Here is a 17,276-nt window from a genome sequence, read left to right as displayed (position 1 = left end):
CAGACATTGCAGCGGGGAGGAAGCCAAGGATAATTGACTTCAACTTCGTGTGAAGCTCCAGCTTTGTCCGTGAAAGTGATCTTTTCCACCAGAGTTTTATGTAGATCGACTTCCACTAGGATTCGGGCCATGTCCAGCCTCACACATTTCTCCGTGTTCGGATGCAGTTTCACAAAATGTCCCACTGCTCGAACAAGGCACTTCAGTCCTTTATGGGAATAAAGGGTGTTTGGTACTCCTTTGAGATCAACCCAGAGTGGCATGGCTGACAAGTCTGGGGGATGCTGAGCAGACTCTGGGGACCAGACATTAACCACCAACGGAATATCCGCTATATGCCAATACTTCCTTTGAATCACCCTGTTTCTCATCTGATCATTTTCAATTCGGAACAACACAGTATTCTTCGCAATAAACTGAACATCAATCTTGGCACCCGCCTTTGGGCCAGTCCAAATACGATTGACCGTTGCGTGAATTGAGCCCACGTGGGGAGCGTCTCCAATGAAGTAGCCCACTACGAAACTTTTCCAAAGAAGCTCTGCCTCGTCAAAGATCGCATCCGGGATTTGCAGTGTAGCGATACCATTGACAATGTCAATGACCGGTTCCGCTACTCCTTTGCCTGTAAATTCCCTCGACCATGGGGCAGATCGGACCCGATCGTCCTGTTTTCCTCCATTCCTCACTTCAGATTTCCCTCCATGGTTCCCGGTCAGAGGAACCTCCAGGTTCTCCCCATCATCACGTCCCTCAGAGGCATCGTTTGATTGAGTGAACTGAGCATGAGATGATCCGCCACGCTCATGTTGAGGCTCTGAAGCTCCGACACCCTGCGCTGCTGGAAGTGGTGGAGAGAGCATCGTCGCTCCTAGGAGATTGGTTGTTTCCTGCAGTGACACCTTCGTCGAAGATCCGAAGTCGCTCGATGATACGCCAAGGTCCGCCGTCGGCTCGCTAGGATCTCCAAGCTCAGACGCGACTGGATCTCCCGCACTCGCCGTTAGGTCTCCCGTGAAGTCGCCCGTGATGTCGCCCGGAGTCGCCGTTGCGTCTCCCGCGATTGGATCTTCGGAAGTCAACGCGATTGGATCGCCATCGCCATCGCCCGTGATTATCGCCATCAGAGGTTTTTATGGTAAGTTATTTAAACGTATATTAATCCGCAATAGCTAGGTTTGTTTTCCAACATATTGAAATTCATTCACAATAGCTAGGTTTGTTTAACAATACGAAGAAAACATGTTAAACATCCACACCGCCAACGGAAAAGACCGGGTGCAATAGCTTGGTTTGTTTTCAACATATTAAAATTCATTCACAATACGAAAAAACATGTTAAACATTCACACCTCTAACGAACCTTTTCCAAAATGAAAATACATTGTTTAGTCAATAATAATAGTCTTAATATAATCTAAAATGTGTAAGCTTAAAATATTTTATATTGTTAATACTTTTATTTATTGAAATAATTAAAAATTAATCTTAAATCTGAAAATATTTTATATGGTAATACATTTATTGGGAAAATATTTTAAATTTAGCTTTAAAATCCAAAAAAAGTGAAAAAATGAGTTTTCAAGAAAAAAAAAGACCTGAGAGGCCTTGTTCAAAGCCCATATCTTCTTGGGCCAAGAATTGTGTCGAGGAAGAAGAGATATCTCGAAGAGAGATGCGACATCTTTCGATAGGCTCTGAGATGAAGGAAAGAGAGTTAGTGCTATTATAAAAAAATTGAGGGAGACTCACCAGTCAAAACAGAACATAGGATGGATCACAATCTTCACCTTGTGTTGTTCCTTGACGCTTCCTCCTACACTTGCACTGTTCCTATTACCATCCCCAGCAACCTTATTTCAACAATCATCAACCTCAATCTGAAAAGTAGTCTTTGACAAAGAAAAGAAATGGAAAAACTAAAAAGTCAAATAAACTAAAAGCATAGTGACTATACCGCAACGATACATGAACGAACAATTCTGGCCTTGGAGCCCCCATTTGCATCTTCTTTTCGATGGCATTTGAACTCCTGCTCCGAAAATTTCCTTTTGAAGTTATCAACATTGTCTGTGTTGAACAATACTAAAGCTAAGATAGAAAGATCCCTCAACCAAATCTTCCCCTCATAAGAATCCAACAGCTATAGACACTTTGACGACTTCTACTCCAGCTTTTGAGCCGCCTTCTTTTGCAGTTTCTCACATCGTTTCAGACTCAGAAATGAACCCACACTTCCCTTCAAGTGCTCAGACTGATCCTCAGCCTCAACAGGAAAACAATACTACTTTGCCAAACTTGTCCAACACTTTACCCCCATTAGTACACTACAAAAAAATCTTTCATTGATAGCACAATATGATAGCAGTGTTTACTAAAGTGCTATGGAGACCCAAATTTGTGTTTTTGGTTTTTATTAATAGCAGTTAAACACAGTTATTTGGCAAAAGTTTTTGAGCGGTAATCGAAAATCACTTATACCGCGAATACTTAGATGAAAAGAACATGAGCGCCAATGTCATTACTCCTTTCCCTCTTAACAAACCGCATTCAGTATAAGTAGAGTTAAAAAAAATCGACAAAAAGGAGACCAAAAAAAAAACAAAACACTCTCTCTCTCTCTCTCGACCATCTCTTCTAGCATCTCAACTCGAGCATCTCAACTCGAGCATCTCCACTCGATTTTCCCTTCATCTCAACTCCCTCGTCTCATCTCTGTTTCGATTCCTCGATCTCCCTCGATCTCCAATTCCTCGATCTCCCTCAATCTCCAATTCCTCGGCTCATCTCGATTTCTGGTTTGTTTGAAGCTTTGTTTCATTTTGCGGTCTGTTTGTAGCTTTGATTAAGATCTAGGGTTCGTTTTAAGCTTTGTTTCAGATTTAGGGTTTGTTGAAATCTTTGTTTGATTGACGGTTTGTTTCTGTTCTTAACAGATTTCCAGCTTCTCTTTTCTGGGTCGCGTTCTCTCCTTACCACAAGACAGGTTATTCTCTTGTTATTACATCAGTTATTCTCTTGTTATTACCACTAATCATCCACAAAACACATAAGGTGAGGCGGCATAGAAGAATATCGCTGGCTGTTTATAAAATTGGTGTGAGTGTGTGATAAAATGGCTACCAATGAGATGCAGAAATCAAGTTCAGATAAGGAACCTAAAACGCTTCCTCCTCCTCCTCCTTCTTCACAGGTTTTGCCATTGCCCTTCTCTACTTCCACATCATAAGAAAACTTTAATTTGCAACATTCTGTCTTTGCAGGAACCTTCTTCCGCTGTGAGTGCTGGCGTGGCTACTCCAGATTGGTCTGGTTGACAGGCGTATTCTTCTATGCCGCCTCATGGTTTTGTAGCATCAAGTCCCCAACCTCACCCTTACATGTGCGGGGGTTCAGGTAAACTCTCTGTTTCTACTTTCATCGGCTTTCATCCTGATGTGTATATCAGTTTTTTAGATTTCTTGTAAGTTGAAAAATGGCTAATTGAACTTTGTTTTACATGAGTTCTAGCGTTTGATTTGATATTTGCATGCCTCGGGAACTGTTCTTGCTCTGAGTCCAGCTCTTCTTTATCATTGTAGCTTTGATTGATTGCTGTATGTGAACTTTTTTTGCAGCATGTGATGCCTCCTTATGGAACTCCAACTCATCAGTATGTTACAATGTATCCCCCAGGTGGGGTGTACGGCCATCCTTCAATGCATCCGGTAACAATATTTGATTTCTATGAGCTATCTATTGAAATGGTGTGACTGTTAATCATTACTTTCGTTCTGTATCAGGGGTCTTATCAATATAGCCCCTATGCTATGCCTTCTTAAAATGGAATGGCCGAAGCTTCTATGAGATTGCGTCTCATAATTTTTAATTTTTTTTTTTTTTTTATTGTGGGATCATAACTGAGAGGTTCTTTTTACGAAGGGGGATACGAGTGAGGGTGATGCTACTAAACAATCTGAAGTGAAGGAAAAATTGCCGATCAAAAGATCAAGAGGAAGCTTGGGAAGTCTCAACATGTTGAGGGAGACTCACCAGTCAAAACAGAACATAGGATGGATCACAATCTTCACCTTGTGTTGTTCCTTGACGCTTCCTCCTACACTTGCACTGTTCCTATTACCATCCCCAGCAACCTTATTTCAACAATCATCAACCTCAATCTGAAAAGTAGTCTTTGACAAAGAAAAGAAATGGAAAAACTAAAAAGTCAAATAAACTAAAAGCATAGTGACTATACCGCAACGATACATGAACGAACAATTCTGGCCTTGGAGCCCCCATTTGCATCTTCTTTTCGATGGCATTTGAACTCCTGCTCCGAAAATTTCCTTTTGAAGTTATCAACATTGTCTGTGTTGAACAATACTAAAGCTAAGATAGAAAGATCCCTCAACCAAATCTTCCCCTCATAAGAATCCAACAGCTATAGACACTTTGACGACTTCTACTCCAGCTTTTGAGCCGCCTTCTTTTGCAGTTTCTCACATCGTTTCAGACTCAGAAATGAACCCACACTTCCCTTCAAGTGCTCAGACTGATCCTCAGCCTCAACAGGAAAACAATACTACTTTGCCAAACTTGTCCAACACTTTACCCCCATTAGTACACTACAAAAAAATCTTTCATTGATAGCACAATATGATAGCAGTGTTTACTAAAGTGCTATGGAGACCCAAATTTGTGTTTTTGGTTTTTATTAATAGCAGTTAAACACAGTTATTTGGCAAAAGTTTTTGAGCGGTAATCGAAAATCACTTATACCGCGAATACTTAGATGAAAAGAACATGAGCGCCAATGTCATTACTCCTTTCCCTCTTAACAAACCGCATTCAGTATAAGTAGAGTTAAAAAAAATCGACAAAAAGGAGACCAAAAAAAAAAACAAAACACTCTCTCTCTCTCTCGACCATCTCTTCTAGCATCTCAACTCGAGCATCTCAACTCGAGCATCTCCACTCGATTTTCCCTTCATCTCAACTCCCTCGTCTCATCTCTGTTTCGATTCCTCGATCTCCCTCGATCTCCCTCGATCTCCAATTCCTCGATCTCCCTCAATCTCCAATTCCTCGGCTCATCTCGATTTCTGGTTTGTTTGAAGCTTTGTTTCATTTTGCGGTCTGTTTGTAGCTTTGATTAAGATCTAGGGTTCGTTTTAAGCTTTGTTTCAGATTTAGGGTTTGTTGAAATCTTTGTTTGATTGACGGTTTGTTTCTGTTCTTAACAGATTTCCAGCTTCTCTTTTCTGGGTCGCGTTCTCTCCTTACCACAAGACAGGTTATTCTCTTGTTATTACATCAGTTTCAGTTTCAGTTTCAACTAGTTGCTTTATGTTTTATATGTTTTAAGCTTTATACTAGTTGTATCTCGATTTTAAGCTTTGTTTCAGTTTCAAGTTGTTAATAGTTTCAAGTTCTTAACAGATTTCCAGCTTCTCTTTTCCGGGGGTCGAGTTAATAGCAATCAAGCACCACTTCTCTCCGTACCATAAGACAGGTTATTTCCTTCGTTCCTTTTGTTGTTGTAACTAGTTATTATATTAGTTTGGAGTAGATTGAGCTATATATGTTTGATTTGTGTGGTCTGCTTTTGGTTGTCAACTATTTGTGTGGTCTGCTTGTGTCTGATATATGTTTGTTTCGTGTACTTTCTGATTTATGTTTGACTGATATAAATTTTTATTTCGGATTTGTGTTATCTGTGACTCTTCTTGTGTGTGTAACGGTTTTAAGAAAGGTTAGATCATACAATGCTGGAGAAGGCGTGGGTTAATTTGTCCAGGTATGAAATTTCCATATATATATATATATATATATATATGTAAAGTGTCTCTTGAGATTGGAGAGTTTAATGATTTTCTTAACTGCAGACTTGATCCTGCTTATGAAAAGGGTGCATGGGACTTTGTCCGAGCTGTTTCTGCTGTTAGAGGAGATAGTCAGTTGATCATTTGCCCTTGTAAAGACTGTCGCAATGTTGATCGTCATTCAGGCATTAATGTAGTTGATCATCTTGTGAGACGTGGAATGGATGAGGATTACAAGCGGCGTAAGGACTGGTATCATCACGGAGAATTGAGCTCAGTGGAGGCTGAAGTAGGGATGAAAGGAAATCAGTTAAACGAAGAGATTGTTGGGTTATACAGAGCTGCTGAGACTAAGTATGGCTGTTCTGATTTCTGTGAGATGGAAGAGGTAGAAGACAAGAAAGAAGATGAGTTCTTGGCAAAGATAGTAGATGCGGAAACACCATTATATCCAAACTGTGCAAACCATAGCAAGTTCTCTGCCATCGTGTCATTGTTTAGATTGAAGACTCAGAATGGCTGGTCTGATAAGAGCTTCAATGATCTACTTGAGACATTGCCGAAGATGTTACCTGAGGAGAACGTGCTTCATTCATCAATGTACGATGTGAAGAAATTCTTGAAGACTTTCGGTATCGGTTATGAAAAGATTCATGTCTGTGTCAACGATTGCTGTCTATTCAGAAGAAAGTTGAAGAAGCTTGATAATTGTCCCAAATGCAAGGCTTCAAGGTGGAAGATAAACATGCAGACTGGTGAGGTCAAGAAAGGGGTCGCGCAAAAAGTATTAAGATACTTTCCAATCATTACGAGGCTGCAGAGGATGTTTAGGTCTGAGGAAATGGCGAAAAACTTAAGGTGGCATGCTAGTAACCGTAGCACCGATGGGAAACTCAGACATCCTGTAGATTCAGTGACATGGAAACAAATGGATGACAAACATCCTTTATTTGCTGCTGAGGAGAGGAATATTCGACTGGGATTATCTACTGATGGATTTAATCCTTTCAGCATGCAGAACAGTAAGTACAGTTGTTGGCCTGTGTTGTTAGTAAACTACAACCTGCCTCCAAATCTGTGTATGAAGAAGGAGAATATCATGCTCACCTTGCTCATTCCTGGTCCACAGCAGCCTGGTAACAGCATTGATGTCTACTTAGAGCCTCTAATAGAGGATCTAAACAAGTTGTGGAGCCTTGGAGAGTCGACATATGATGTGGTGAGTAAATCTGTTTTTACTCTCAAGGCAATGCTTTTGTGGATGATTAGTGATTTCCCAGCCTATGGAAATCTAGTTGGTTGCAAAGTGAAGGGGAAAATGGGCTGCCCTGTATGCGGGAAGGACACAGATAGTATGTGGATGAAGTTCTGTAGGAAACATGTTTACATGTCCCATAGAAAAGGTCTCCCACCAACGCATAGGTATCGGATAAAGAAGACTTGGTTTGATGGAAAAGCTGAACATGGAAAAAAGTCTAGGATACTGTCGGGTCATGACATATCCAATAATCTGAAAAACTATGTCAACAATTTTGGGAATGGAAAAAAATCTGGGATGAAGAGGAAAAGGACCGCCATTGTCGATGAAGAAAAAACTGTGGAAGATGTTTCCAGTGAATCAGAGGCAGAGGAAGAAGATGAAGTTAATGTTGAGGAGTTATCTAGATGGAAGAAAAGATCAATATTCTTTGAACTGCCATATTGGGAGGTATGTGTTATATTTTAACAGTTTGTAGCTTTTTCAATATATATCAAGAAAGCTTTATCTGACTTTGTTTTGTGTGTTTATGATTTTAATAGGACATGCCCGTAAGGCATAACCTGGACGTCATGCATATAGAGCGAAATGTGGGAAATAGCATTGTCTCCACATTACTGCACTGTGGGAAATCAAAAGATGGACTCAATACTCGTAAAGATCTGGAACATCTTGGAATAAGGAAGGATCTTCACCCCAACATCAAAGGAAAAAGAACGTACCTGCCAGCAGCACCTTGGTCGTTGTCAAAGTCTGAAAAGAAAGTCTTCTGTAAGCGTCTTTTTGATTTCAAAGGACCTGATGGATATTGCTCAAATATATCAAGGGGCGTTTCATTAGAAGATTGCAAGGTATCAGGACTCAAATCACACGACTATCATGTTCTGATGCAGCAATTACTCCCGGTTGCCATCAGAGGGTTATTACCAAGAGGCCCTACATTAGCAATACTACGCATGTGTGCATTCTTCAACCGCCTATGTCAGCGTGTAATTGATGTTGAGCAGATTTCAGTAATGGAAGCTGAAATTGTAGAAACTCTCTGCATGTTTGAGCGATTCTTTCCTCCAAGTTTCTTTGACATAATGGTTCATCTGACAGTTCATCTAGGAAGGGAAGCAAGACTTTGTGGTCCAGTCCATTTCAGGTGGATGTATCCATTCGAGAGGTAACTTCTAATCAATATCATATCTAAGTGTCTTGTTTCTGAAAGTGCATTACTAAAAGTTTTTTTTTAATGTCTGTAGGTACATGAAAATACTGAAAGAATATGTTAGAAACACCGCGAGGCCAGAAGGATGTATTGCTGAGTCATACCTAGCAGAAGAGTGCATGCGGTTTGTAGTGAGTTTCTTAAGAAGACAACAAGTGTAGAGGAAAAATTAGATAGGAATACTGATTATGAGAGCCAGTCAATCCTAGAGGGACGACCAATATCGGCAGCCACTTCCGTTAATCTGTCTGAAACAGAGAAGAGAATTGCCCACCTCGCTGTCATTCAGAATACGTCTGTGGTTGACCCCTATGTTGAGTAAGTGAACTGATATTTTTTTCACTTGTCATCTATAAAATCATAAACAGTACTGATACATAGTTTTCTTTTTCTTAGCATGCACCTGCAATATCTTCAAGATACCAACGCTAGATGTAGACGTGATGCAACGTTTTTGTGGAGTACACATACCATGAATTTTGCATCTTGGTTAAAAGAACAGGCAAGCATCTAATTTTTCCTATGTGTTAAGTTTCTCTGAAAGTGCCTAACTTTCTTCAAACCTCAATGCCAGATACCTATTACTTCAGAAAGACATGACGAAACACTAAAATGGCTAGCATATGGACCCCGAAGTTGTGCAAGGTCCTATACAGGATACATTGTGAATGGACAGCGGTTTCACACACACTCTGTTCATAGGAAAAGCCAGAATAGTGGGGTATTTTATGAGGCAACTGCGATGTGTAGAGCTAGTGCGAAAGATACATCACAAGTTGCGGATCTGGTGACATACTATGGAAGAGTAACAGAAATAATCTTACTCGACTACAATGTGTTTTATGTCCCTCTTTTTCGGTGCCAATGGGCAGTAAGAGGTAATGGAGTCAGGGAAGAAGATGGGTACACACTTGTTAACTTGAATCAATCTCAAGTTTCATTCAGTAGGGATCCATACATCTTAGCTTCTCAGGCCAAACAAGTCTTTTATTGTAGAGAAGATGATACCTCAAGTTGGTATGTTGTTTTAAGGGGTCCATCAAGAAGATACAGCGACCAAGAAGAAGAAGTTACTGCAGATATTGGACCTTTGCCATCAACTGTTGATATGGAAGTTGAAATAGATGAAGCCCATAATGCCCGAGCTGATTGTGAAGGCATATATGTGTGATTGGCTTCATCCCATTATGTTTTTTTTGTCCATTCTGTGTTCTCTGATGTGTGTTTGCCTTTAGGATGAATTTTTTTTGTGTCCATTCTGTGTTTTCTGCTGTGTGTTTGGCTTTCTATGTTTTTTGTTCAGTCTGTGTACTAATGAAAGTGTTATTTGTTTCAGGTGAATTAATATGGGCCGCCCTAAGAGAGATACGACTAAAGATATGAACAAGGTCACAAAGAATGTCACGAAAAAAGTAACGAAGAAAGCAACAAGGAAGCCAAGTAAGAAGCAAGATGACGAAGTGGAATTTATTGGTACAACGTATGCCCAACCACACCCTGAAGAGAATGCACCTACACCAGAGTCCGAACAACCTGCAGATTGTGCAAATTCTGAAGAGGCAAACGTGGAGGAAGAGCCTCAAAAGGGAGAAGAAACTGAAAAAGGAGATGAAACTGCAAGGTCTGATCAGGAAGAGCCTGAAAAGGTAGACGAGCAAGAAGAAGTAGAAGGTGAGTTGGAACTGAATGAAGAGAATAATCCATCTCAACTTAAGCAGCAGAAGCATAGAGGACCAACAAAGATGAAGCACATCGCAAAAGATCCAAATGCTCGAGAAAGAGTTGATTTTAATGATATGGGAGAACCTGTTGGTCCTGGATCAGTGAAATTGTCTTCATACTTAGGTCCTTTAGTGCGTGAACACGTACCTGTCACAGTTGAAGATTGGAGAAAAGTCAGTGAAGAAGTAAAAACAGTTCTATGGAAATCTATTCAGGTAATATTATGTACATCACAATTACTGAGTTGATTCAATTATCTAATATTGGTTTCTATGTATGTGACTGTAGGCAAGATTCGAGCTTGATGAAGATTACCAAAAAAGTGTTGTGTTGAGGCAGATGGGATGCTTATGGAGAGCCTCAAAATCGAGACTAGTCACGCAGATAAAGAGTAAAGCTACTAACCAAGAAAGGATGAATCTGAGACCAAAGAATGTTAATCCTGTAGAATGGCGTAAATTTGTGAAGTGCAAAACTAGCTCAGCCTTTAAGGTAAAGATACGAAATGTATTTCAGTTTCTGCATTGAAAGCATAATAATCACTATATATATGTATGCTAGGTTGTCAGTGATTCATACAAGGAGAGGAGGAGCAAACAAATACCCCACACTTGTAGCCGTAGAGGAATGGTTAGGCTGGCTGAAGATATGGTGCTATTCTTTCCCTTAATACTTGATCACTAAACTTTTTCCATATTAATAGTTTTTGTTGTTTGCATCAGAAAAAAGAGTGTGGGGATCCTTCTACAGTTAATAGGCTAAAGGTGTGGGTCAAGTCGCGCACAAAAAAGGATGGTACACCAGTCAATACCGTAGCAGCTGAGAAGTTTGTAAGATGTTCAATTTTTTGCTTCAAATTGTTTTTCTTCTTTAGCAGCATATTAACATGTTCTTATCCTGCCAGAAAAAGGCAGCTGATCTGGTTGATACTGCTAGTCATAGCAATTCAACAAATCCAACCGTGGATCCGCTTACAGCTCTGTTAGGACCTGATCATCCTGGTCATTTGAGGGCAATGGGTAGAAACATTGGAAAGACGAAGTTAGCTTGTTTTCAAGTGAAGAAACAATTTATGGCAGAAATGGCAGAGAAGCAATATCATTTGGAGAACAAAGTCTGTGAGTTGCAATCTGAGCTTGCTAGACTTAAGAAACAGGTGAGCTATAATCAAACATATCTATAATATTCGGAGACTGAGTGTAATGAATCTGAAATTTTGTTTTTTGGATACAGGAAGCTGAAATAGAGGAAAACTCATCTACTGCAAGAGGAAGAGTATGTAATCTATGTTCATTTTTTGACGCTAGTTTTTTGCTTTGTAGCTTCAGATGGTTTGAAATAATATTTTTCATGTAGAGTGTTAACCAAAGGGCACAACCTAAGTGTGTATTGGTTGATTGGTCTGGTTCGGATGAAAACGTTGCTGAAGGACGTATTATTTCATCTGAATCGGAGGACTTTGTCAATGACATCCCCTTAGGTCCTCTTGCTGTGAAAGTATTGGTGGAGACTGCAATCAAATCAGATGCATTTCTTTGGAGACCTGCTACTGGTATGTTTATTGTTGAGCATGCGGTTGGGGAGATGATTGCATGGCCTGCCAGTAAATGTGTTATGTCAAACGAGGGGATATTTACTGCAGACATTCCTCTCAGGGTAAGATTTATTATTGTCTATTGTATTATTTCAGTTTATGTGGCTGTTTTGATTAACATGTTTATATTGTCTTTCTATGGTAGAGTCCGAATTCCACTTCTTTGAACAAATGCAAACTTTTATCGCCGTGGTCTACTGATGAAGAAATTGTTGCTGAAGGCCGTTGGCAGTGTCAAGAACCGAAAGCTTTGGTGGATAGTCTGCCTCTAGGACCAAATGCAGTCAAAGTTTTTGTGGATGTGGTTCATGTTCCTGATATATTTCTGTGGAGACGTAGCCCTGAGATGACTTACCTTAGGGACTCTGTTAAGCAGTTTGTAGCATGGCCTGCCAATAAGTGTGTGTTCGAAAACAACACAGAGTCACCAAGCCGTAGATCTCCTCTTCGGAATGAAGATTCTTCTCCTAAAGCACAACCTGCAAAATCTGCTACGTGTTCTGCATCACCAGGTTCTAAATCAAGCAATCATTCTCCAAAATCCAACCTTAATAAAGCTCAAACACCTTCTCCCCTTCGAAGATCACAGGTAAATTTTTAAATGGTATTAAGTAGCTGTTTGTTCTTGTTATATCACTGAGATATATATATATATATATATTGGTTTGTCTTGCGAACATTGTAGCGCCAGATTCAAAATGAAGCTCCCAAAGAGAATCAGAAATGCAAGCTAATGTCCATTATAGGAAAGAGGCAAGTGGTTGCAGAAGGACGTTGGGCTTCAGACAACCCGGACATAACAGTTCACTTTGTTCCCTTGGGACCTAATGGAGTTAAGGTCTGGATTGATGTGGTGAAGGTGAATAAGGCAGAGGTTTGGCGGCCATCTGATGAGATTGAGAGTATGGGAGATGCACTTGGCACCTGTATTGCATGGCCAAAGGAGAAAGTGATCTTCTGTTAACTATCAGGTCTAATGTACTTCTCTTTCTGCTTGGATAAGACTAAGTGATGCACTTATGAATTTGTTGTACTAGTAATGTGTCGGATTGAGACTTGTAGTATGGTACCTCTTTTCAATGAATGTTTCTGTTTGTGTGTTTCAATGTATGAATATGGGTTGTTCAATATAAATAGAGCAGGTTGTGGTCTAATAACAAATCTTAAGAGCTATGAGAAACTGACAATTAACTAATAGCATCTGTAAAACCGCTGTAGTATAATGCAATATGAGAAACAATTACAGCCTTCGAGTAATGCTATTGAACGCTGTAGTATAGTGCAATATGAGAAACAATTATAGCCTTCGGGTTATGCTATTGAAATAAGAAATGTAGCAGGCGGAAACACTGCTATTATAATGTCGCAATATAATAGCATCAAGTAAAACTGCTATCATATAACGTCACTATAATAGCATTTAAAAACTGTTATTATAGGGGAGGACCTATTATAGCTGGGGCAGACATAGCGGTTCATAATACGCTATCTCATGCATATGATAGCGGTTTTCTCCTGCTAAGAATGAAAGATTTTTTTGTAGTGGTAGATTCTCAATCTGCTCCAACTCAAACAACCATTATGGAGACTTCTCTATCAAACATTACCAACAATGTGGTCCTAAAAACTCCAGTTGTTGATCCACTCACCACAACTCCTCAGGCTGGAGCATTTGAGAGTCCATCTCGCTTCACTGTGCTAAGAGTTATGGATGAAGTTGAAACGGATCCAAAGAGCTCCTTCAGCTTGACAAGGGGTGGGAGGGAGACAAAACCTCCTATCAAATACCAAGATATTGAATGGAAGACTATGCAAGGGAGAGGTAAACATGGCCGGCGAGGTCGTGGTTCGTCTCATTAGCTATTTCTTATACATTTCGTTATTGGTTATGCTAGTTTCGTCCTAAGTGTTTTCTTAGGTATGTACTCTTCCCTATCTTGAAGTGTGCTTCATGCAAGCTTTTCCTCACTATAAGATTGTTAAGTCTTATATTTGTAAACTTTTATGTTTTGTTTAAATTTGAAAGCCTTTCTTCAAAAAAAAAAAAAACATTGTCTGTGTTTATTAAAAAAGAGCTTTCATCAGACAAAATCAAAGCTACTTCTAAAAACAATAATGGGACACCTAAGGATCATTTTCTTGAGAAGGAGATGGGTTCAGAATCAAGAATTGTCTTTTACTCACCCAGTATTCCACACGAGACTAGTTTCGAGCGAGAAGAAGCAGTGACGCAGTTCGCACCAGAGAGTCAGCAGGGTGATAATTGAACTCATCTTGCTGTTACAAAAGATGAAGAGTAAAGGTAGAGAGAAAAAGGTTAAACCTCTGTATTTTTCAGTGGGTTGGTGTGCTAAACCAGTCTTAATTGTATATGGCACCGATTTTAAATGAGGACGCAACATTGGACAATGTAACTTTTAATGCTGTAAAAGAAAAAATATTAAATTATTCACAACGGTAACAAGTTTTTTTGTAACGGTCGTATTTTCACTTATTTATCAAGGTAAAAAAAAGAAACCATTTGAGTGGACTGGACCAGGCCTTCACTGGGCTTTAAAAGATTTTACAGTCTATTCACTTATCCAACTCCATTGTATAGAGTACTAGGGTCGGGCGGGTAAGCTAATGAAAAAATATATTTAAACTTTTCATGAAATTTTTGTTTTATTTTTAATTTTCACTAATTTTTCTACATATTTGACTATTTCTTTTTATTTTAGAAATTATATATTTGTTACTATATGAAAACAAATATATTTATTTCACTGTATTCAAAATATTTATTTTTTTTGAATTTAATAGATTTTTAATATAATTCTTCTTAAATTTTATAATTTAAACAATCAGAAGAAAATCCAATTTTTTTTTTTAAATAAGTAAGTAGCATAAAATAGGATATTAATTGTTTCTGTTTAATATTTATAAAGAACATTTTAGGTTATAATTTATGATTATTATATTTGAGTAAAAAATATGTTTATGTTTTTTTATGTTTCTTCAAACTCACATCAACAAAAATTTGAAAAAATGAATTCTGTAATTGTTTTCATTTTTTTACCACCAAAATCTAGGCTAAACTAATAAGAAATAGAAAACCATAACTACTTGATGTATTGTTAGCTACGAAGACAATTTATGAAGCATTGATGTATTGTTAATATATATAGTTCAAATGTAAAAAAAATGTAAATTTTATTATAAATTTTAAATTTTACACGGATGTGTCATGTGTAATTAAGAAATGGATGTCTAATCCAAGAAAACAAAATTCCCAAGAAAATCATTTACTTGATTAAATAGAGTAGTTGATTTTATTTTTGTAGTGATCATATATCTTCTCAAATTAAAACCCGATAATTAACGGTGGTGAAGTACTGAACAAACATGATAAATATCCACAAACAAATATAGTTGGTCCTTGAAAAATAGAAAATGAATACTCCAAAATATCATAAAATAATACTTACAAATTACCAACATATTTTCTCAGAATTTTGCATTAACTCCTTTTAGTAGGTATAATATATGTTTTCAATATTAGGAAAATATATACATACTAAATTATCCATCATCTAAAAAGAAGTTTTATAATGTAAAACCTCCTAAAAGCTGCTGTTTCCACAAATTCGAACCCATTAACACAGAAGGTTGGTGTTCCATAAACCCCTCTTATAATGTAAAAAGTTTTAAATTGTAATAATTTTTTTAAAAAAAATTGATGTACTGAAAGGGCTATGGTAAAAACCTACCAAGAAAGTTACTAACTGTTGACAATTTTTTCTATTCCGAAGTCCTTTTGTGGACCTCGCCGCATTTCTAAGACACGTCATGAGGTGAACTCTCTCTAGCTCTCTCCCCTCTCTTTTTTTTGAAAAACACTTATGTCAGTTCCTCTCCTCCTAGTGTTTTGCGACACTTCATCAATTAGCTTCAGAAGCTTAGGCTTCGCTGACTTTTCTCAAGTTCCTTCAAATAAAAAGAGAAAATGTTTGGTCTAAGTGACCCATATAGATATTGCCAAAAGAGAGTAACATGTAAACATATTTTGAAATCCCTACGAACTACCTGCAAACCTATCCAGATAAACACATGTGAGCCAATAGTAAGGTATGATGAGACTCTTCTCTCTTATTCCATAAGTTTAAATCATAATAATCACACACCACAAACTTTTATAACAATTGTGAATCAAAGATTATGCGAGCATAAATTAAATCTGCATCTACGCGAAGCTCAAAATTGAAAATAATACAAACTCCTATGAGAAGCCATTTTCTGTGCCCCCATAAGCTTGTTTTGTATGAGATGATCATCCCTTCATCACAGACGTTGGACACCATTTTTAGGTCAAATACTTAATTAATTTTTTATTTGAATATATATATGTTAGAATTATGTATTATAATAGTATACAAATTTTACACTATTACTTTATTGTTTTCTGCCTAATAAATTTGAAAATGCTAGAACTTATAGTTTGTTGAGGGTTCTATAATATAAGACTATAGAGATGATGGTATAAGTAAGAAATTAATGGTCAGACATGAAAATTTTTCTAGCTAGATTGTTACTATAAAAATTAACATGATTTTAGTTTAACTGATAATTTATGTGTTACTATTTATGATAAAGAATAAGGCAAGTCAAAATGACCAAAACAACTGAAAACTTTTGTCCACCAAACCAATTTATGGAAAGCCATAACAAATGAAAGGTTAGACGAAAATCAAACTAAATGACAAATTCTTAAGCAAACTACCATCCAAAAGGCCAAAAATTTATATTTAAATCTTACAAATCCGCCCATGAAACGCAAACCAATTTTTTTTTAACTGAGAAAACAGAAAGTGTCGGAAACACCATTAAGATTCAAAAGGAACGAACCTCAACAAAAATTGAAAACTACGCTAAAAAGCGAAATAGAAACGCCAAGAGCCTAAAACTCCGGCTTCTCTCCAAAAACACATAGCTTCACCATAGACTTTCAACTCCACCATCATCTGTTCCTCGTACCTTCCTCTGCAAGCAAACCCTGTAACCAATAAGGACTACCCTGGGCCACATAGGACGGAAGTCTCATCTCCTTTGTCACGCTTCGAGCAATCAAGAAAACACCCCATTTAGCCTCTCTTGACACCATATTCACCTTCCAATCTGTAAGATTACTCAGCACTTCAGTTAACTCAAAACCATACGCTTGAAAGGCTGTCCAGGCACGTGGTCTATTAATTGATCCAACCAATTCTGAAGCTTCTAACTCAAAAATCACATGCTGCAACCTGGTGTATCGTCTCTGTTAGAGGCAAAACGCAAACCAATTCATCTCTTTTCATTTCTTTATTCTTATTTATAAATAAGTTAAGCTTCTTCTACAGAGAAGAAAAACTCTCATTGCTGCTTACCCTATCCTTCTAGTGAAAACTGAAACACACAGAAGGTATAAACTCGTGATGAATCTCTTATCTAACGGCATCCCATGTTTACCTTGCTCCAGCTTGCAGCTAACTTCAGATTCAATCTCTTGGACAACATCTTTAAACCCATGTTTCAACCTTCAAATTTCAAACAGACCTCTAGATTTCAATACGAAAAAAATCCGGATTCATGACAGGAACAAAAGTGTAAGCCACGAAGAACCCTATCACTGCAGCACGACCTGCAAGACAAAAATTCAAATTATGTTTA

The 17,276-nt window shown here is 38.1% G+C and overlaps 1 protein-coding gene and 1 long non-coding RNA gene across 2 annotated transcripts; one reads left to right on the top strand and one right to left on the bottom strand.

The window, feature by feature from the left end:
• Positions 1–5,747: 5,747 nt before the first annotated feature.
• Positions 5,748–9,446, top strand: LOC106453675. The gene is made up of 5 exons (XM_013895897.2): positions 5,748–5,779; positions 5,868–7,512; positions 7,605–8,230; positions 8,310–8,406; positions 8,952–9,446. Exons 1-5 carry the CDS (start codon positions 5,748–5,750, stop codon positions 9,444–9,446), a joined length of 2,895 nt encoding a protein of 964 aa, XP_013751351.2.
• A 6,871-nt stretch (positions 9,447–16,317) lies between these two features.
• Positions 16,318–17,253, bottom strand: LOC125588751. The gene is made up of 2 exons (XR_007324886.1): positions 17,076–17,253; positions 16,318–16,745 (listed from the first exon to the last, which is right to left on the bottom strand). It is a non-coding gene; the product is annotated as an uncharacterized LOC125588751 (long non-coding RNA).
• Positions 17,254–17,276: the final 23 nt, after the last annotated feature.

Source organism: Brassica napus, chromosome C6, assembly GCF_020379485.1.
Source record: "Brassica napus cultivar Da-Ae chromosome C6, Da-Ae, whole genome shotgun sequence".
Lineage (NCBI taxonomy): Eukaryota > Viridiplantae > Streptophyta > Magnoliopsida > Brassicales > Brassicaceae > Brassica > Brassica napus.
This window is presented reverse-complemented; position numbering and strand designations above follow the sequence as displayed.